Here is a 22012-nt window from a genome sequence, read left to right on the forward strand (position 1 = left end):
AAACCTTCGATGTGTTGGTGCGACGTCAAACCACTAGCAAAAGGACCGTACAAGTTAGGTTGTTAACTTGGCTGACACGACAAATGCCTCCTATCGGACAAATATCGAACCTGACCTGGGCCCAGCGTCACTATGTGTCTCAGATATTGGCATATGTAAACATGTTTGTGGTACCATACATATACAATGTGAAATCATAATATGCAAAACATTTTTGAGAACTATATTATTATTATTATTATTGTGTGTTGAGACATCAGTCCACAGACTGGTTTGATGCAGCTCTCCATGCCACCCTATCCTGTGCTAACCTTTTCATTTCTACGTAACTATTTCATCCTACATCTGCTCTAATCTGTTTGTCATATTCATACCTTGGTCTACCCCTACCGTTATTACCACCTACACTTCCTTCAAAAACCAACTGAACAAGTTCTGGGTGTCTTAAGATGTGTCCTATCATTCTGTCTCTTCTTCTCGTCAAATTTAGCCAAATCGATCTCCTCTCACCAATTCGATTCAGTATCTGTTCACTCGTGATTCGATCTATCCATCTCACCTTCAGCATTCTTCTGTAACACCACATTTCAAAAGCTTCTATTCTTTCTTTCTGAGCTAGTTATCGTCCATGTTTCACTTCCATACAATGCCACGCTCCACATGAAAATCTTCAAAAACATCTTTCTAATTCCGATATCAATGTTTGAAGTGAGCAAATTTCTTTTCTTAAGAAAGCTCTTCCTTGTGTGCTAGTCTGCATTTTATGTCCTCCTTACTTCTGCCATCGTTAGTTATCTTACTACCCAAGTAACAATATTCATCTACTTCCTTTAAGACTTCGTTTCCTAATCTAATATTTCTTACATCACTTGCCTTCGTTCGACTGCACTCCATTACTTTTGTTTTGGACTTATTTATTTTCATCTTGTACTCCTTACCCGAGACTTCATCCATACCATTCAGCAACTTCTCAAGATCTTCTGCAGTCACAGATAGAATAACAATATCATCGGCTAATCTCAATGTTTTGATTTCCTCTCCTTAGACTGTGATTCCCTTTCCAAATTTCTCTTTGATTTCCTTTACTGCCTGTTCTATGTAAACATTGAAAAGGAGAGGGGACAAACTGCAGCCTTGCCTCACTCCTTTCTGGATTGCTGCTTCTTTTTCAAAGCCCTCGATTCTTATCACTGCAGACTGATTTTTATACAGGTTGTAGATAATTCTTTGTTCTCGGTATCTGATCCCTATCATCTTCAGAATCATAAATAGCTTGTTCCAATCAACATTATCGAATGCCTTTTCTAGATGTACGTGGGCTTGTCCTTCTTGATTCGATCCTCTAAGATCAGACGTAAAGTCAGGATTGCTTCACGTGTTCCTACATTTCTTCTGAAGCCAAATTGATCTCCTCCCAACTCAGCTTCAACTTGTTTTTCCATTCTTCTGTAAATAATACGTGTTAAAATTTTGCAGGCATGAGATACTAAACTAATGGTGCGGTAGTTTTCACACCTGTCAGCACCGGCTTTCTTGGGAATAGGTATAACAACATTCTGCCAAAAATCGGATGGGACTTCTCCTGTCTCATACATCCCGGACATTAAATGAAATAACCTTACCATGCTGGTTTCTCCTAAGGCAGTCAGTAATTCAGAGGGAATATCATCAATTCCAGGTGCCTTGTTCCTATTTAGGTCACTCACAGCTCTGTCAAACTCTGATCTCAAAATTGGGTCTCCCATTTCATCAGCATCAACAGTCTCTACATGTTCCAGAACCAAATTATCTATATTCTTACCTTGATACAACTGTTGGATATGCTCCTGCCATCTTTCTGCTTTGTCTTTTTTCCCTAGAAGTGGCTTTCCATCTGAGCTCTTAATATTCATGCACCTAGATTTCCTTTCTCCAAAGGTTTCCTTGATTTTCCTGTATGCAGCATCTACCTTTCCCAGGACCATACAGCCTTCGACATCCTTGCACTTCTCCTTCAGCCATTCTTCCTTACCTACCTTGCACTTTCTATCCACTTGATTCTTTAATCGCCTGTATTCTTTTCTGCCCTCTTCATTTCTAGCATTCTTGTATTGTCGTCGGTCATCAATCAGGTCTAGTATCTCCTGAGTTATCCACTTATTCTTAGTTGATCTTTTCCTCCTTCCTAACATTTCTTCAGCAGCCCTACTGACTTCATTTTTCATGACTCTCCACTCTTCCTCTATTGTGGTTCCTTCGGCCTTTTCATTTAGTCCTTGTGCAACATGTTCCTTGAAACAATCCCTCACACTCTTTTCTTTCAACTTGTCAAGATCCCATCCTTTTGCACTCTTTCCTTTCTTCAATTTCTTCAACTTCAGATGGCATTTCATGACCAACAAGTTGTGGTCAGAGTCCACGTCTGCTCCTGGGAAAGTTCTGCAATCCAACGCCTGGTTTCTGAATCTCTGCCTAATCATAATGAAGTCTATTTGATACCTTCCAGTGTCTCCAGGTCTCGTCCACGTATACAGCCGTCGTTTGTGGTGTTTGAACCAAGTATTGGCAAGGACTAAATTATGATCAGCGCAGAATTCAACCAGCCGACTTCCTCTTTCGTTCCTTTGTCCCAATCCAAATTCTCCTACTGTACTACCTTCTCTTCCTTGGCCTACCACTGCATTCCAGTCTCCCATCACAATTAGATTATCGTCACCTTTTACATATTGTATTAAATCTTCTATCTCCTCATATATTCTTTCAATTTCTTCCTCATCCGCTGAACTAGTAGGCATATAGACCTGCACTATTGTGGTGGGCATTGGTTTGGTGTCTATCTTGACGACAATAATTCTTTCACTATGCTGGTCTTAGTAGTTTATCCGCTGCCCTATTTTCTTATTCATTATAAAACCAACTCCTGCATTTCCCCTGTTTGATTTCGTGTTGATAATTCGGTAGTCGCCTGACCAAAAATCTTGTTCTTCCTGCCAACGTGCTTCACTTATACCAACTACATCTAACTTTAGCCTATCCATCTCCCTTTTCAGTTTCTCTAACCTACCACAACGATTCAAACTTCTAACATTCCACGCTCCGACTCGCAGAATGTCAGTATCCATCTTCCTGATGATCGCCCCCTCTCGTGTAGTCCCCACCCGGAGATCCGAATGGGGGACTAGTTTACCTCCGGAATATATTACCCGGGAGGAAGCCATCATCAGTACATAATTCATACAGAGAGAGCTGCATGTCCTCGGGAGGTAGTTACGGCTGTAGTTTCCCCGTTGCTTTCAGCCGTGTAGCAGTATCAACACAGCTAAGCCATGTTGAATATTATTACAAGGCCGTATCAGTCAATCATCTAGACTGCCGCCCTTGCATCTACCGAAAGGCTGCTATCCCCCTTTCGATGAACCATTCGTTAGTCTGGTCTCTCAACAGATACCCATCCGATATGGTTGCACCTGCGGCTCGGCTATCTGCATCATTGGGAGACGCAAGCCTCCCCACCGCGGCAAGGTCACATGGTTCGCAGAGTATTATTATTATTATTATTATTATTATTATTATTATTATTATTATTATTATTATTATTATTTATAAGAACTTCACCTGCTATAAGGTTTGAAAGATGTCTGAGTCCGGCTGAGTCTCTCAGACGGTAGAGCGCTGGTCTACTGAGCTCAAGTAGGCGGGTTAGATTTCGGCTCAGTCTGGTGGTATTTGAGGGCGCTCAAATACACGGCCTCGCGTCCGTAGATATATTGGCACCGGGCGAGCTGGCCGTGCGGTTAGGGGCGCGCGGCTCTGAGCTTGCATCCGGTAGATAGTGGGTTCGAACCCCACTGTCGGCAGCCCTGAAAATAGTTATCTGTGGTTTCCCATTTCCAGACCAGGCAAATGTTGGGGCTGTACCTTAATTAAGGCCACGGCCGATTCCTTCCACTCATAGGCCTTTCCTGTCCCATCGTCGCCATAAGACCTATCTGTGTCGGTGCGACGTAAAACAAAATCTTAACAAATTGGTGTTAGAGCACCGATATTTTGTTCTAAAGAGGAGAGAGCACCCTTAAGACCGTGCTGGGATTCGATTCTGCACAAGAAGCTAGCGCCCTACCAATTATGCTGCTCAGGCCGCCAGATTGAAGATATGACATCGGTATGGACTTTATTTCGTATATTTAGTAATTGATCATGTACAATCAGAAAGTGGCATTGCTATTCGCTTTTTAGGAAACAAGTTTTTCTGCAGATATGCAGAGGGAATTCTGGTAACAGGGTTCTTTCTACCAAACGACATTAAACTTACACGCACGTTTACTTCATACAGTGGTTAATGGTAAGAAAGGGTGATGATATCAGTACTGTGGTTCTGCGCTGCGCTTTTGCCACAGTCAGCCCCTCCTCCCTCCCCCGCCCTGGCGCTGCGTGACCGAGCTTATGAAGTAGCTGCCAGAGAGCAGTTAGTAGTTCTGTGCTGGGTCGGCGAGCTGTGAGACTTCCGACAAGGGAGCGCCATGAAGACACACTGCACCTACCTCGTGGCCCTCCTCTGCGCAGGTACAAACATACGGGTTCCGTAAGTAAAACGTATCCATAATGATGTTCGGGCATGAGTAGAGAAACAAACTAAGAATAGGAGTATTTTGGGATTTGAATGGCATCTAGCAAAACAATCTGCGTAAAATACGGAAGAAATGAGAAAAAGAATTGAAACAATGATAATAAACATTGGTAGAGAAGGTCCAATATTATCAAATATCACCCTAGGGCTACTCTGATTGTGAAATCTCGCTCACGGATAGAGAAAGAAATTAAGAGTAAAATTAAGAATAAAAATAATTAGGGACTTGAAAGGCACCTTCCAAAACGGACTACATAAATTATGAGAGAATAGGAAAAATAAAGACAGTTATAATTAACATTGGTAGGAAATAGTCGAATAACATTAAATATCACCCTAGGAAGTTATCCAATAGGCGCAGGAATACTCAGATTTTGAATTCTCCCGAGACGGCAATTCAGCGACAAAAAACAATCTAATCAAAGCGCACTTAAGCCAATACAAATAATAATAATAATAATAATAATAATAATAATAATAATAATAATAATAATAATAATGGTGTTACGTCCCTTTAACTAATTTTGCGGTTTTTGGGGAGGTATCGGAATTTTCGACCCGCTGGATTTCTTTGGTGTTCAGGTAAATCTGCCGATACAAGGCTGGCATATTTGAGCACTGCTAGATGACACCGAAATGAGCCGGGATCGAACCCGCCAACTTCGGCTCAGAAGGTCAGCACTTTAACGTCGGAGCCGCTCAGCCCGGTCTAATGCAATGAGTTCTCAGTTGTGTTTAATATATATTTTCAGCAGCGAGGTATATCACAGCAGAAGTTTATTTTATATAATAATAATAATAATAATAATAATAATAATAATAATAATAATAATAATAATAATAATAATATAAATTCTTTCTAGCTGTTAATGGACTCAGAAGACGCAGAGTGTCGGGAGTTTGTCCTACAGTTATTTTTAATGTGATTTAATATCGTTGAATGCCTCGGCCCTCAGATAGGATCGAACCCTTTATCTTGGAAACAGAAGGCCAATGACTAACGAACTGCACCACAGAGGTCGACCTTTCTTTTGTAGATCACTTGTTAGGTGGAGTGGAGCAATACAGTGAGCGTGTTGAATTTAACCAATATAGGTTTCCATGACGATTCGCTACCAGTCATTTCAGCTATCTGAGGTGGAGTAGGCCTAGACAGTTTTCCAAGAAATCTTTTGCTTAACAGTCAGTCAAAGATGGTGATCCATCTTATTGTTGTTGTTTCAGATAAGAAACTTGGGATATTTTATTCGTCAGCTAGCGAGCTGGCCGCGCGGTTAGGGTCGCGCAGCTGTGAGCTTGCATTCGGGTGATGGTGGGTTCGAATCCCACCGTTGACATCCCTGAATATGGTTTTCCGTGGTTTTCACATTCACACCGGGCAAATGCTGGGGTTGTACCTTAATTAAGGCCCAATCCTAGCCGTTTCCCATCCCTCCGTCGCCGAAAACCTTCGATGTGTTAGTGCGACGTTAAACAGGTAGCCAAGTAGCCAATCGTCGGCTACATGTACTTACTGTCTGACACGTTGGCCGAGTGGTCAGCGTACTGGCCTTCGGTTCAGAGGGTCCCGAGTTAGATTCCCGGTCAGGTCGGGGATTTTAACCTTCATTGGTTAATTCCAGTGGCTCGGGGGCTGGGTGTTTGTGCTGTCCCCAACATCTCTGCAACTCACACACCACACATAACACTATCCTCCAACACAATAACACGCAGCTACCTACATGTGGCAGATGCCTCCCACCCTCATCGGAGGGTCTGCCTTACAAGGGGTGCACTCGGCTAGAAATACCCACACGAATTTTTTAAAAAATAATGTACTTAGTATGTGTAAGGAATGTAGTGTCCACACTGATGTGTGGATGTTAATATCCTGGGGCTATAATTACGAAGGTTGTGGTCATACCATTGTTCCTCTGGAGTTGAGTGATGAATCCACTTCTAGGATGGCTACGAGTGCGAATTTCACCCTTCTAGTCTACGCAATCGTTTCACCTAACCCAATTTGGTGTAAAATTCGCGTAAGAATTAGGGATTGAGCCAGGGCCAGCCTGAAGGGAATCTATTATAGTTTCCGGGAGAGCACGGTGGGAAACTAGCTTATTTATTTGGAGGGAGGAGCAATAATAATAATAATAATAATAATAATAATAATAATAATAATAATAATAATAATAATAATAATTATAATTATAATTGTTTTTCATCCCACTAACTAATTTTACGGTATTGTGAAACGCCAAGTTGCTGGAATCTAGTCCCGAAGGACGTCAATTTACCGATACTGGGCTGACGTATCTGAGCACCTTCAAATACCACCGGACTGACTCAGGATCGAACCCACCAACTTGGGTTCAAAAGGCCAGCCCCGCACTCTATGGGTAGCGAACGTGTACCTTTACTCGGGGGCCACAGGTGCGATTCCCGGGCAGGCCAGGGACTTTCACCTGGATTTGTAGGCTGGTTCAATGTCCACCCAGCCTACGTGATTACAATTGAGGAGCTATATGACGGTGAGATGGCGGTCCCGGTCTAGAAGGCCAGGAATAATGGCCGATAGGATTCTTCATGCTTACCATACAAAACCTCATAATCTACAGGCCTTCGGGCTCAACAGTAGTCGCTTGGTAGGCCATGGCCGTTCGGGGCTGTTGCACCATGGGTTTGGTTTAGATTTTGTAGGGTTGGTTCAAGATTCCCTCCACCTGCGATATACTGGGAAATAATAGATTTCAGTCGAAGTAGGTGGGAAAAGCAGAGGAGGCCTAAGAGACGATGGTTAGATTTTATATTTAAATCCTTGAAAGTAAGAGACATAAACACAGAAAATGTCACAGTTCCACACCTCTACTTTTGATTATCAGGAATTGCGAGTCTGCTGATTAAGTTTTCTTTACGTGGCACCGACACAGATAGATCTTATGGCGACGATGGGATAAGGAATGACTAGGAGTGACTTTAATTAAGGTACAGTAGAGCTCTTGCCTGGTGTGAAAATGGGAAATCACGTAAAATCATCTTGAGGGCTGTCGACAGTGCGGTTCGAACCCACTATCTCCCGAATGCAAACTCACAGCCGCGCAGCCTCTGGTTCTGTGCCTGAAAGATTAAAGGCAGAAGAGTTGATAATGTAAGTGCACGCATGCATATTACTTGTTAGTATTTCTCGTTGTACAATTCATGGACAAAGAAGTTTTGCTTACTGCAATTGGTCACCCTCACGTCGCAACTATTGAGGTAGTTGCAGAATTGAATTCTGACAGAGTCAGCATGCTTAACTGTCGTTAAATGAAAGTAAAACTGTCAATATTTAAGCGGAGCTCATTTAGGGTAAATTTCCAATATCCCTAGGTCTTTTTAGACAATGGTAAATAACGTGTTATTAGAGGGATAGCATCATTATCTTCCTTTCTTAATCCCTTTACCCTCCAGGGTTGGTTTTTCCCTCGGACTTAGCGAGGGATCCCCCCTCTACTGCCTCAAGAGCAGTGTCCTGGAGCGTGAGAATTTGGGTCAAGGGATACAACTGCGGAGGAGGACATGTACCTCGCCCAAGCGGCCTCATCTGCTATACTGAAGAGGGACCTTGTGTGGGGGGAGGGGGGTTGGAAGGGATAGACAAGGAAGAGGGAAGGAAGCGGCCGTAGCCTTAAGTTAGGTACCATCCCGGCATTTGTCTGGAGGAGAAGTAGGAAACCACGGAAAACCATTTCGATAATGGTTGAGGTGGGAAGCGAACCCACCTATACTCAATTGACCTACCGAGGCTGACTGGACCCCGTTCCAGCCCTCGTACCACTTTTCAAATTTCGTGGCAGAGCCGGGAATCGAACCCGCACCTCCGGCGGTAGCAGCTAATCACGCTAACCTCTACACCACAGAGGCGGACTAACATTATTATTATTTATCACCTGAGAATAAACGTGGCATCGGGAAGGGCGTCTGAACTTAAACTCGCAGTTGAAAACCAAATGAGCTATTATAGCTCCAGGGACCCCAAAAATTACTTAATAAATAATACTGTTATTGTTTTTACGTCCCACTAACTACTTTTTAACGGTCTTCAGAGACGCCGAGGTGCCGAAATTTAGTCCCGCAGGAGTTCTATTACGTTCCTGTGAATCACAAGGCTGACGTACTTGAGCACCTTCAAATACCACGGACTGAGCTAGGATTGAACCTGCCAAGTTGGGGTTAGAAGGCCAGCGCCTCTACCTTCTGAGCCACTCAGCCCGGCCGAAATAACTTCTATAAAGTTAAAATAATAATAATAATAATAATAATAATAATAATAATAATAATAATAATAATAATAATAATAATAATAATAATAATAATAATAATCAAAGTCACTTCTGTGCAGGCCATGAAGGCCCTTTGAAGAGTGAAAGGTAAAGACGTCCACAGTCTGTAACCTCTTCACTAAATGAGATAGAGTGGTTACGGCTAATCCCAACCACCTTTGTCTCCAGGATTTAACCTGGTACTTACCTTTGTTGAAGGCTGACTGAATCCCGGGGCTATGTGATGCTTCAGAGAATTTAATTGTTTCAACTTTCTGATGGGGAATTAAATACATGTCCTTCCGGGTGAACTGAGCACGCCTTTACCGCATTGATTAGGCAGTCGCAATAATAATAATAATAATAATAATAATAATAATAATAATAATAATAATAATAATAATAATAATAATAATAAAACAACTCCTGTCTCGTCTATCATTTAAGTCTTTGGCTCATCGATGTCGTTGTTTCCTTCTCCTTATCGGATTTTACCGGGCTGAGTGTCTTAGATGTAGAACACCGACGTTTTGAGTCCATGTTAGCGGGTTCGATCCCAGCTCAGTCCGGTGGTATTTGAAGGAGCTCAATGCGTCAGCTTCGTGAAAGGCTGGGCAGATGAATGAGGTTATTAGATCCAAGATCGTGTACTCCTATCAGTGAATCTTTGAGCTTTTTCCGTAGTATTCTCTGGGAGACGTGGTGGGCACAATTAATACTCACAGGAGTCATAGGGACAGACTCCATGGGGAAGTGCACAGTTCTCGGTTCCGAGCTACAAAGTGCGGTGCTTAGTCATTTTTATACATATTTCCCTGTAGGGAAATTCTAGGATGGTACGTTTGCTTTTAATCTCACAACTTCATTCCCAACCCAAAGCTGAAACTAATAACGACCCACGCCCGTACAAACACGACAATATCAGAAAATCTGGTTCCTTATAACGCTTACCTTTTATCTATCCCTCTCACACACAAACCACTTTGTAGTCCAGTCCTCTGTTGGACTATCGCCGGGCTGGGTAGCTCAGGCGGTAGAGCGCTGGCCTTCTGATTTGAAGTTGATGGGTTCCATCCCGGCTCTGTCCGCTTGTGTTTGAAGGTGCTCAAATACGTCAGCCTCGTGTGGGTAGATTTACAGGCACGTTAAAGAAATGCTGAGGGACGAAATTCCGGTACTTCAGCCTCTCCGAAAGCCGCATAAGTGAGACGTAAAGTCAATAACATTAGGACTATCAACCATTATCACTCGTCAATTCGGGGTTCGAGTCCTGGCACAGGCAGTGTCTTTACTGGCTGTAATTTTTCCGATTCTTCTCCAGATTTACTTCAGGAAAGAACTGGAATAATATGTAAATCCTACTCCAATCTTAGACCATAATAATTAAAATTGTATCCAGTATATCCCCGCTGTGTCTGTGTAGCTTGTCTTTCTATTACCGAAGGTCCCGATTACGTATTCAGACTTGTCGGAGACCCTTAAATGGCTGCATGTGTTTTAGAGGGACGCATTACTACAAACCTAAGAATATGATATAAAACAAATTATTCAGTCGTTAAGTAGCCTATGTTACGTCTAATATATACTGAGTGGCCAAAAATTCCGTGAAGGGGTGTCCCATTAGAAAATGTGCCGTGTATGAACCCTGAGCGTCGCGGTGAGCCACGGCGTTGCTGAGCAGTCTGTCACAGACTCCAGTATCGTGAAGATGGCAACACGGCGTGAGTTAACCAACTCTGAACGTGGGATTATCATCGGCGCACGGCGCATGGGTCATAGCATTGCGGAGATTACACGCGAATTCGGGTTCCCGAGATCAACAGTGCTGAGGGCGGATCTTCAATATCTCAGAGAGAATGTTACCATCCGAGTAAACCGCCGCAGGTGTTTAATAAACGGACATCACGTTGCCTCCGAAGAACCATACTGGGCGCTCGACTGGCTACTGTGACTCAGATCACCGCCTAGTTGAATGTTGGGAGTCCGGAACCCATTTCTACCAGGATTGTAAGGAGGCAATTGCACCGCAGCCGACGACCAACTCGTGTCTCTTTGCTGATACCTCGACACAGAGTTCAACGACGTGTATGCGTCCGCGAACGTCGGCAATGGACCATAGAATAGTGGCGGCGTGTGTTATGGTCCGATGAATCCCGGTCCAGTTGTATCGAGCTTATGGGCTAGTGAGAGATTGGCATATGCCCCATGAAGCTATTGATCCTGCGTGTCAACAAGGTTGTGTCCAGGCGGGTGGTGTCTTAGGGCGGGGTTATCATGGTCGCAATTAGTCCCCATTGTGCAGCTGCAGGGAGCGCTTACAGGTGCACGTCATGTGGGCATTCTTTCAGACTATCTGCATCCCTTTCTGGCCCTAGAGTACCCTGATGGAGATGCTATGTTTCAGCGGGACAATGCGCCATGTCACTGATCTTGAGGTGGCACGCAGGTGGTTGGAAGAACACTCCAGTGAAGTTACGACCATGGATTGGCCTAGCAGATCCCCGATCTTAATCTAGTCGGTCATTTACTGGATGCTGTCAATACTGGTGTACACTCCATGACCCCACACCAACTACAATTGTGGGCAGCAGTTCAAGATGCGTCGGTCCAGATCCCTCCAGAACGATTCCAACACCTTATAGAGTCGATGCCTCACCGTAATGCTGCCATTTTGAGGGCTCGCACATTCAGTGCCTTCCTATGACGTTTGGCCACTCAATGTACATTTTCAAAGAAAATAAAATTGTAAATGTACATTAACATACTTAGAAAAATATGAAATTTCAATAGATTACAAACTCCTTGATTGTGAAGTATTGCCGCTCTGAGTAAAGAGGATGCATGATTAACTACGTTTTAAGCTTACATCCGATTGTAATGAATGGTAGGTCATTTGTATCTGATTAAAATATACAGAACATTTTAGACTGAAGTGTGAAATGGTTGGATCTGTTTTTTGCAGCTTATAACGGGGCGTATCGACTTGGTTAAGTGACTAGGTATTATATTTTTGAACTTCTGAGTTTGATTTTATCGATTTCTCTATATACATTAACGGGTTTATTATAAATAGATTTATGTTCACAAGAGTTATCATGGACAGTTTAACAAAAAGAGACCTACACAGGGCAGTCATAGCGGTTTGTTATAATGCGTAATGTCTTTTTCTCTGGTGAAGCCAAACTTCAGAAATCCAGTTAGAGTTTCCTCAGAGAGGAATTCCATTTTGAAGAATGCTGTGAAATAATGCAAATTAGGCATTTAAAACATGTTTACTGAGATGCTCTTAGGAGATACTATATTCTTGTTAGTTAAGTTGAAATAAAATCTAGGTGAGCATCCCAGTTCAGCTTTGGATCTATTTGTTTTCCTAATAATTTCAACGGTCCATTAACAAAATACAGTCCCTTTTTATTTAGATAAAATATCATTGTTTGAGTCTCTTTATCATTTAGTACGAACGTAAACCCTATTTGCGGAGAATCAGCTGTCATATTCAATGTTTCCGGTACACAGTATATTGAGCTCCTTGATTACATAGGCCTCTTAGCCTAATTTAAAAATATATCATTTGCACATAAAAATGATGAGACATTAGACCCTCTATTCCCAGGTAAGTCATATATTTATACAAGAAATAGAAAAGAGCCTAAGCCAGAACCTTGAGGGACTCCATGTTAACCGGTGCTCAGTCGATCGAAATTTTCCCATTTGGTTGCATTTGGTTACCTGGATACTGTATAATGATAAGCTGTTCGTCCTTAACACAACACTCATACAATTTTGAAGTTAAAACTGAATTTACCGGGCGAGTTGGCCGTGCGGTTAGGAACGCGCAGCTGTGAGCTTGCATCCGGGAGATAGTGGGTTCGAACCCCACTGTCGGCAGCCCTTAAAAATGGTTTTCCGTGGTTTCCAATTTTATCACCAGGCAAATGCTGGGGCTGTACCGTAATTAAGGCCACGGCCGCTTCCTTCCCATTCTTAGGCCTTTCCTATCCTATCGTCGCCATAAGACCTATCTGTGTCGGTGCGATGTTAAGCAAATAGCAAAAATACAGAATTGAAGACACAATCACAGCCTTTGCTAGAATCACACAGGTTATCAGATAATTTACACAGGACTGGTGACCGAGAATGCTCCAAGCCATTGATAAAAATCTTCAACAGCTTTCGCTCACGCTGAGTACATGGAGCTGGTGACTAATGGTCTCCGTCCTTCCCGCGTTCGGAATGAAACGACAATATGGAAATGTTTGATGTAGATCGCTCCCACGATAATTGGCCTTTGCCTTACCCCGAACGACGAGCAGACTGAAAATGAAATGACGTGAAGTTTATGAGGTCGGCGAATGTGGACTCTCTCTTTCTCAGAGAGCAAAGCGATCGTCCAGAGGAGACTGTCCTTTTATCTCCCTATTGATACTAGGCCTATATCGGATGAAATATAATTTCATATTAGGTAGAACACAGTTATAAGTTCCTTCTCCGAAATGACACGGCACACGAGAACACGTATGGACTTCTTGCTATGTTAAATGCCATCGTGTTTGGAAATCGTATAACGAATCATATTGAAATACGATTATTGTTACAAATATATTGCTGTTGAAGATGGTAATTTGTGTTTTAAGGGTAAAAACGTCGAATTCGTGGATCCAAGTATATTACCGTTCATCACAACATAATGGTTTTCAAAATAGAACTAATTTAATCAATTGAGCACATTGCAGTCTCAGAATGTACATTTTATGTAGATTTTTGGCTACGAATGAATGAATGAATTAATAGAATACTATTCTCTCTCAGTCTCGGACTGCCAGAAATTGCGGATAGATCATTCATTTATCATAATAATTTCGAATTAATATAATAATAATAATAATAATAATAATAATAATAATAATAATAATAATAATAATAATAATAATAATTTCGTGTGGCGTGTGGCTATTTCTAGCCGAGTGCAGCCCTTGTAAGGCAGACCCTCCGATGAGGGTGGGCGGCATCTGCCATGTGTAGGTAACTGCGTGTTATTGTGGTGGAGGATAGTGTTATGTGTGTGTGTGAGTTGCAGGGATGTTGGAGACAGCACAAACGCCCAGCCCCAGGGCCATTGGAATTAACCAATGAAGGTTAAAATCCCCGACCCGGCCGGGAATCGAATCCGGAACCCTCTGAATTGAAGGCCAGTACGCTGACCACTTAGCCAACGAGTCGGACATAATAATAATAATAATAATAATAATAATAATAATAATAATAATAATAATAATATTTTTTTTACGTTCCACTAACTATTTTGACGGTTTTCAGAGACATCGAAGTGCTGGAATTTTGCACCGCATGAGTCCTTTTACGTGCCAGTAAATCTACCTACACGAGGCTGACGTATTTGAGCACCTTCAAATACCACCGGACTGAGTCAGGTTCGAACCTGTCAAGTTGGGGTCAAAAGGCCAGCGCCTCAACCGTCTGAGCCATTCAGACCGGCATACATATAATACAAAATACCAAAAGATACTCTAAAATTAATGTTATACAAATAATTAGAATATCATTTATTATTATTATTGTTCTTATTATTGGCAATGCTGTTTGTTGTGTATATACGAATAGGAGTGTGTTTGAATAAACGCTCAGATCCCGAGTCAGAGGATGACGCGGCTAAGACTCCCCGACTTGGTCGCGAATCGAATGCGCGATTCCCTGAATCTAAGACTCGACGCTGACCATTCAGTTAAGGATCCAGGTAATTAAATTATAATTTACATGTGTCCTATTAAATCCTTTGTTTGGACGTATTTTTAATAATTAATCAAACTTTTACTCTGTGAAGTGTTTCCTAGCCTTTAACTCTCACCGAGCGAGTGGCTGCGCAGTTTGAATCACGTAGCTGTCAGCTTGCATTCGGGAAATAGCGGGTTCGAACTACACCGTCGGCAGCACTGAAGGTGTTTTTCTGTAATTTCCATTTTCACACCAGGCAAGTGCTGGGGCTATACCTTAATCAAGGCCAAGGTAAATTACTTTAACACCTCTAGCCCTTTCCCGTCCGAACGTCGCCATAAGACCTATCTGTGTCGGTGCAACGTAAAGCAAACTGTAAGAAAACCAAAACCCCAATTGTCACAGAGTCCTGCATACCTCCTCATGCATATACGTCCTAGTGACTACTAGCTACATCTCTCTTATCACATTCCTTCGATATTGTCTCCCATATTGCTCTGATAGTATTATATAGGTCTGCTTTTCTCCCTAATTCTACCATTCTATGTTTAATTACTTAGCAGAGTATACAATTACAGTTCATTTTCATTTCTTATCTATATAGGACGTATAAGCTTTTCACTCTGTTGAAATACAAATGTAATACTTAGAGCACCATAATATACCTGTAAAATCAACAACAAAGGCCACCTCAACTAAAACACACAATAAAAATACCCCTGTCTTTGCATTACTAAATTTAAAAACAACAGTCCACACTATTTTTCATTAGCTCTTAAAAATCCCACTTGGAGGTCACGCTGACGCATAGTACGTCTAGAATGCGGATCAGGTTATATTTATTTATATTAATCTATGCTAAATTCAATGACAAATTCAAAATAAGAAGCGATATTCAAAAATATAATATCAGGTCATTTATATTTTATAGGTATGTTAAAGCGTTCTAGGTATTACATATTTTTCTATTTACTGTGTTGACACTAAAAAAATCTCTCCTTTATATGGTTTTCTATGATTCGTTTTTTTCTTTGTAGTCGTTTAGTAAGTGTGCACCGTCCATATCTTTATTGCATACAATGGATTGATTTTCCCTATTTTATTGTCTTATGGCTTGTATTGGTTTTGACTACACTGAGAGGCAACATAGGATATTTAAGACTTCGAATTCAACCTTGAGTTGTGAATTCGTTATTATTTTTTTTTTTTTGCTATTTGCTTTACGTCGCACCGACACAGATAGGTTTTATGGCGATTATGGGATAGGGAAGGCCTAGGAGTGGAAAGGAAGCGGCCGTGGCCTTAATTAAGGTACAGCCCCAGCATTTGTCTGGTGTGAAAATGGGAAACCACGGAAAACCATCTTCAGGGCTGCCGACAGTGGGATTCGAACCCACTATCTCCCGGATGCAAGCTCACAGCTGCGCGACTCTAACCGCACGGCCGACTCGCCCGGTCTGTGAATTCGTTTGTTATAAAGTATCTTTCTAAGAATATTCTTCTACATTTCAATCTATTTTACGTAGAATTACATTATATTCAAACACTGTTCATACAACGGTAAACTTCAGAAAAATAACACATGGCATTGTGCAATTTCTCTCACACATAATAATGTTTGATTGGCTGTGGAAGGAAAGTTGATAGATTCCTTGGAGTCGAAATCTTACTTTCACCTTCCGAGTTAGGCCTACATGAGGAACTGTACACAATTAACGGCGATACAAAGAATTTCTGATGCACGAAAGGAAGTGCTCATTTGTGTGAAGTGACAAAAGCATTTTCTTAGTGAACAATGACATCGATATTCCGAAAAGACAGAGGAATTAGTGTAAAATTTTCGGTTTTCTGACGGCACCAGATAATTGGTGTTCTCATACGACTTACTATCACACGAAATGAATATTGTTTACTTATATATTCTCTCTCGTTATAACAAGTTATTTTACACTCTACCCTTTTATTGTGCGAGGGACTTGCATGATTTTTTACCTCAAAGATGAAACTTATGATATTGATATGGCATCGTATCAGACGGTCGTGTATATGTACTATCGCAATAATTATTCTACAGTTACGATAAATAGTAAGAAGCGTTACACAATTCTTCCTAGCAAAATTAGATTTAGAAGTCATTAGATTACTAGAGTAAGTAAGCATAATGGATTTTAATCGCGTCTGGTTTATTCCTCTGACTTGGGGACTGGGTGCTTGTTTGTCCCAATACAGTTTCCTTCAAATTCACTCAACACACCACCCTACCAACCATCACAAAAGAACGTAATACGTAGTACAGTCATTAAGTTCTGAGACTGACCGCATGATGGCGCTGTGGTGCACTATAGCTCATAGCTGGCGCCGTGGTATGGTACCATGTCAGTTAGTCTCTCGTCCTTTCAAGAGACAGTTGAGTGCATGCACTGGAAGCAGACGTACGGTCGTTGTTGTGACGGTGATCTGAATGCGCCTGTCAGACTTGACATGTCACAGTTTGAGCAACGGGCAAACATCAAGTTCTGCCAGAAATTGGGCAAAACCGCTGCCGAAACGTTTGAAATGATGCAGCAGGTTTACGGTGAGGACGCATTGAGTCGCAATGTTGTGTTTAGGTGGCACCGACGTCTTGTGCAAGGACGGGACAGTGCGTACTGGTCGGCCACAAACAGGGACGAGAGACTGATATTGCATAACGGCCAACGGTGGTTCTGTTTAAGTAGTTAACGGCGAACGGCGACTATTTTGAGGGTAGATGTGGTTCTGTGTAGGTGTACGTCGTCTAATGCGACATCATGTGCAACATACAGAGTCGTGTGGGTGTCTATTCTCCAGGCGTTAAGTGTCAGAATTTAATGACTGTACTACGTACATCTCATCATATAGGGTTGGCGTCAGGACGAGCATTCGGCCTTAAAACCTTAAAATAGAGCCAAATCCACATATATGACACAGTTAGCACCCACATCTCTACCAAGGTGTTGATAAGGGAAGAAGAAGTAGTGTATGTAAGACAGAAATCACACGGCAGATCACCAATAGGGGACAGTAGTTCCTTTCACAGCATTTGTATTACTTACCTGCTTTAAATAAGATGTCTGGTAACTACTGTATATACCCATCGTTGACGGGTTACATTTTGTAATTTAGGCAGTAATGCCATCTCGTGGAGATGAGTGACAGGAAAGAAGACACAGAACACACCTCAGCTAATCACAATAGTCAATCAGTGTAATGTTATTTTTGATTGCTTTCTTCCGGCTTGACGATATTAGGGCTTTTGAGGCCTGGACTTTCAACCTCCCTTTTGTTTCCCTTCTGGCACATTCTTCCAACCCACATTCCTTCGTGTTTTCCTTCTCATTCTGATAATAATCATTATGTTCTTGATCAATAGGGGCATCTTAAAGACAGGAATCATAACAAAAACGACAATAACAACCACCATCACCAATTAGTTCGTTACAATGACGACTGAACAATATTTATACGTCCAGATTGTTGGATTAACATTATTATAGTTCGTGCAGTAAACTGTATCTGATGTAAGAGATTGGAAATTGCACTATATGCGTATTTGTTATGTACTCTTTGTAAAAAAATGAAATGGTGTATGGCTTTTAGTGCCAGGAGATCCCAGGACGGTTTCGGCTCGCCAGGTGCAGGTCTTTTGATTTGAAGCCCGTAGGTGACCTGTGCGTCGTGATGAGGATGAAATGATGATGATGACATCACATACACCAGGCCCCCGTGCCAGGGAAATTAACCCGGTACTCTTGCAACCGGAGGCCAGCACGCTAACCATTTAGCCATGGAGCCGGACTACTCTTTATAGATGGACTAATATTTCTGGAGATAATTGAATGTTTAGTGAAAAATGTGATAATCGTGAAAATCTCCGTTGTACGGAAAAGCGTATGAAAATTAAAGACCAGATATTGTACTTTGTACAAATGCTGTTATGTATAGTTTTTCTAAAACGCTAATATTAACAGAAAAATTTGGCACTCCGTGTGTTGAACCCGTTAATATCGCAACACCACTGTATGCTAATGAAATTATTTATAGCCTAGCTCACAATCCAGCTATCCCCAACCTTAAATACCGAGTTTACAGAAATTCTCTTTATCCGTTTTATCGTGATGTAACAAACAAACGAACAAACAAACAACAAACAAACATACAAACAAACAAAAATTGAACTGAACCTTTTTTCGATTTCTGTGAGCTTAATCCGAGATAAAAACAAAGTATGAGGCAAAAATATTATGTGTAGAGGAAAAATTATAATTAAAAAAAGTAGAATTGTTTGAACACACGAGGTACCGTAATCCTCGGTGAATTTACACTGTTAATGTGTGACTCTTAACAAGTACCGGTAGTAAGGTACTTTTTCGCATGTAACCGCCTTCAGTGGTATGCAAAACGTTGTACATCGGAGACGAGCGGACATTACTACTATAGTGGATGTCTTGCTCTTAGTCTAATGTTGTTATCCGCGTTTTAAAGCCTTTGTGAGCAAGGGAATCGGCAGTTTTTGCACATTATTATAATTACATTTTATTCTCATATCCTGTGTTATTCCAGTGCGTCTTTCAGCCAATGTCAATTGGCCGGTGTAAAGTCATAACGAACTAAACTCCAGTTTGGAACATAATGAGTTAAGGGCACCACACTGCCGTAGTAGGTGCGTTGCATAAAATATATAAATACAAGTGTAATATATCGATAGCGGCGTCGGTAGGTCCTTGGGTTTCGTCCCTTAAGAGGCCACGTCTTGCCCGTGGTCCAACTGCTCTGTACTCTGACCGGCCAACCGAGCAGAGGAAAGTTGGAGAACGGCTCTACTGTGGCTCTACAACTCTGCATTCGGGAGACGGCCCTGGGGCACAGTGCCGGACTTCACGCCTGGCTCCACCCGTCGGCTGTCCTGAGAATGGTTTTCCGTGGTTTTCCATTCTCCTGCACTAAGGCGAATGCCGGGACAGTTCGTAGTATAGGCCACGGCCGCCCACCCCGTCACCTTCTCCGCACATCTCCTTCACCGTAACAAATCTCCCGGCCTGAGAGACGGCGTCACCGTCTAAGAGGCCCGCCTTCCCCTTCAGGGGAGGAATGAAAACGTTTAGTAGTAGTGGTATATCGATAGATGGTCGGTAGATGCAGAGTTGGTCTCGGTCCATAAGTGGCCAAGGCTCTACCGTGGCTCTACGCCTCTGCATTCGGGAGACAGGACAGGGCTGGACCTCACGGCTGGCCCCAACCGTCGCCTACCAGAGAATGGTTTTCCGTGGTTTTCCATTATCCTGCACTAAGGCTAATGCCGGGACAGTTGCTAGTATAGGCCAAGGGCGCCAAACCCCTCACCTTCTCCGAGCATCTCCTTCACCGTAACAAATCTCCTGGCCTGAGAGACGGCGCCACCGTCTAAGAGGCCCGCCTCCCCTTCAGGGGAGGAATGAAAACATTTTAGTAGTAGTAGTAGTAGTAGTAGTAGTAGTAGTAGTAGTAGTAGTAGTAGTAGTAGTAGCAGTAGTAGTAGTAGTAGTAGTATCGATAGATGCAACTTTAGGAAGAGATTTAATTTTAGCTGAGCTAAAGTTGACCACATCAGTGGAAAACAACGCACGAAACTATACGGTGAAAAGTAAAGTGTTCCAAGTGTTTAATTCGTAAAGAAGCTTCAGGTGACAGCAGACCGTGAGATTTACTGCTTGTGAGTACTTGTTTTCAATATCTGGGAGTAAGTACTGTTGTTGCACAAATTAATTATGAATTTTACGAGTTCCTATTGGTGCAAGGAAGAAAATATGATGTAAATTATGATGATAAGTCCCTAAATCCTGATGATGATTTTGAGAGCAATGTAATCGCTTGAAATGGTAGCTAAGTGTTATTCCGTTTACATTTCTTCAGGTCGTTTACAGCTATGCATATGTACTGATATCCTAAAGTCTGTTTAATAAAAGGCGGAATTACACCGTATCTTAAAAGGTCTTCTGTAGTATCCCACAACATTTTATAATAAAAAGGTTGAGCAACCAAGCTAGCGAGATCTCAGTCATCCATAATGAAACGTGTACAGGTAACGTCTCAGTAAATTAAATGGTATTCATCACTGACTTATTACTTTTTACAACAGTTTTTTGAACACAGTAGCTACAGTTACAAATCATTCATAACAGAATTTTAAGTTCATTTTTGTCCAAAATAATAATTTGTGGTGCTTAGTTCAGTGTGGCTTTGCACCGGTCAAATTTCTCCTACGGGTGCGACATCAAAAATCCAGCAGTATAAGCCTGTTGACGTTTAGCAAAGTTAGGTGTGATTGGCTAAATGGTAGAAGGTGGTGAGCTGGGACAGCATAAAGAAGAACGGAGAGGAGTCGCTCACGGAAGTGGATTTAGCTCTGAAGGTATATTTAGCGACGGTAGACTTTACTCTATGGTAAACAGTTCGTTTTAGAATAAAGAAATTGTCCATCGGTTCAAAAAAGTGATACCATAGAGTTAGCAAAGAATGAGTTTCAAAACTCGCTGTAACTCAGGTCTGACCACTACTACATCCGTGAGCCAGGCTCACGCGCGGCAGGGAAAGGGTAGTATACGGGCGTTATAGAAAGTATGCCTCAGTAGCTTATGGCCATGATAAGGGCTCCAAAGTTATTATTATCTTTGGTACAAAACAATATATCCTTTATATAACCAATTTAAATTTGTTTCTTCAGGCTTATATCTTTTTTTTTGCTACACAGATAGGTCTTATTGCGGTTTTTTTTGCTATTTGCTGTAAGTCGCACCGACACAGATAGGTTTTATGGCGATTATGGGATAGGAAAGGCCTAGGATTTGGAAGGAAGCGGCCGTGGCCTTAATTAAGGTACAGCCCCAGCATTTGCCTGGTGTGAAAATGGGAAACCACGGAAAACCATCTTCAGGGCTGCCGATAATGGGATTCGAACCTACTATCTCCCGGATGCAAGCTCACAGCCGCGCGCCTCTACGCGCACGGCCAACTCGCCCGGTAGGCTTATATCTAGTGGCAATTGCAAATAGTAACCTAGCCAAAATTTAGCTCTCCTTTTTAGTACCAATGAGGTTTATTTGCATCAGTACGATTAGTATCTACAGCTGTAGCACAAATCGTATTATGGCCAATTACTCTGTCAAAAAACAGTAACGTTTTCAAATGTACTAGGAATCTCTTTAAACACAGCCAGATAAGCGTCATCAACCATCTCTCCATGATCACCAATCTTATGTACAGATATGTAGCCATCCCAACCATATATCGTACATGATTCAGAAGCTTTTTTCAGAGGCGTCCATTTTATACCATCTCCGGATGAACTACCATTGTCTTGGCTGACAGATAGGAGCAATACCTCTCCTAAACCTGTAAT

At 41.9% G+C, this 22012-nt stretch overlaps 1 protein-coding gene across 2 annotated transcripts in view; it reads left to right on the top strand.

The window, feature by feature from the left end:
* Positions 1-4461: 4461 nt before the first annotated feature.
* LOC136862917 (uncharacterized) overlaps positions 4462-22012 on the top strand; it is a 355991-nt gene continuing 338440 nt past the window's right edge. For both annotated transcript variants that reach the window (XM_067139196.2, XM_068225811.1), the window contains exon 1: positions 4462-4542. In XM_067139196.2, coding sequence (XP_066995297.2) covers positions 4500-4542 — 43 coding nt within the window. In that variant the 5' untranslated portion in view covers positions 4462-4499. The remainder of the gene's footprint in view (positions 4543-22012) is intronic.

This window comes from Anabrus simplex, chromosome 2 (genome assembly GCF_040414725.1).
Source record: "Anabrus simplex isolate iqAnaSimp1 chromosome 2, ASM4041472v1, whole genome shotgun sequence".
Lineage (NCBI taxonomy): Eukaryota > Metazoa > Arthropoda > Insecta > Orthoptera > Tettigoniidae > Anabrus > Anabrus simplex.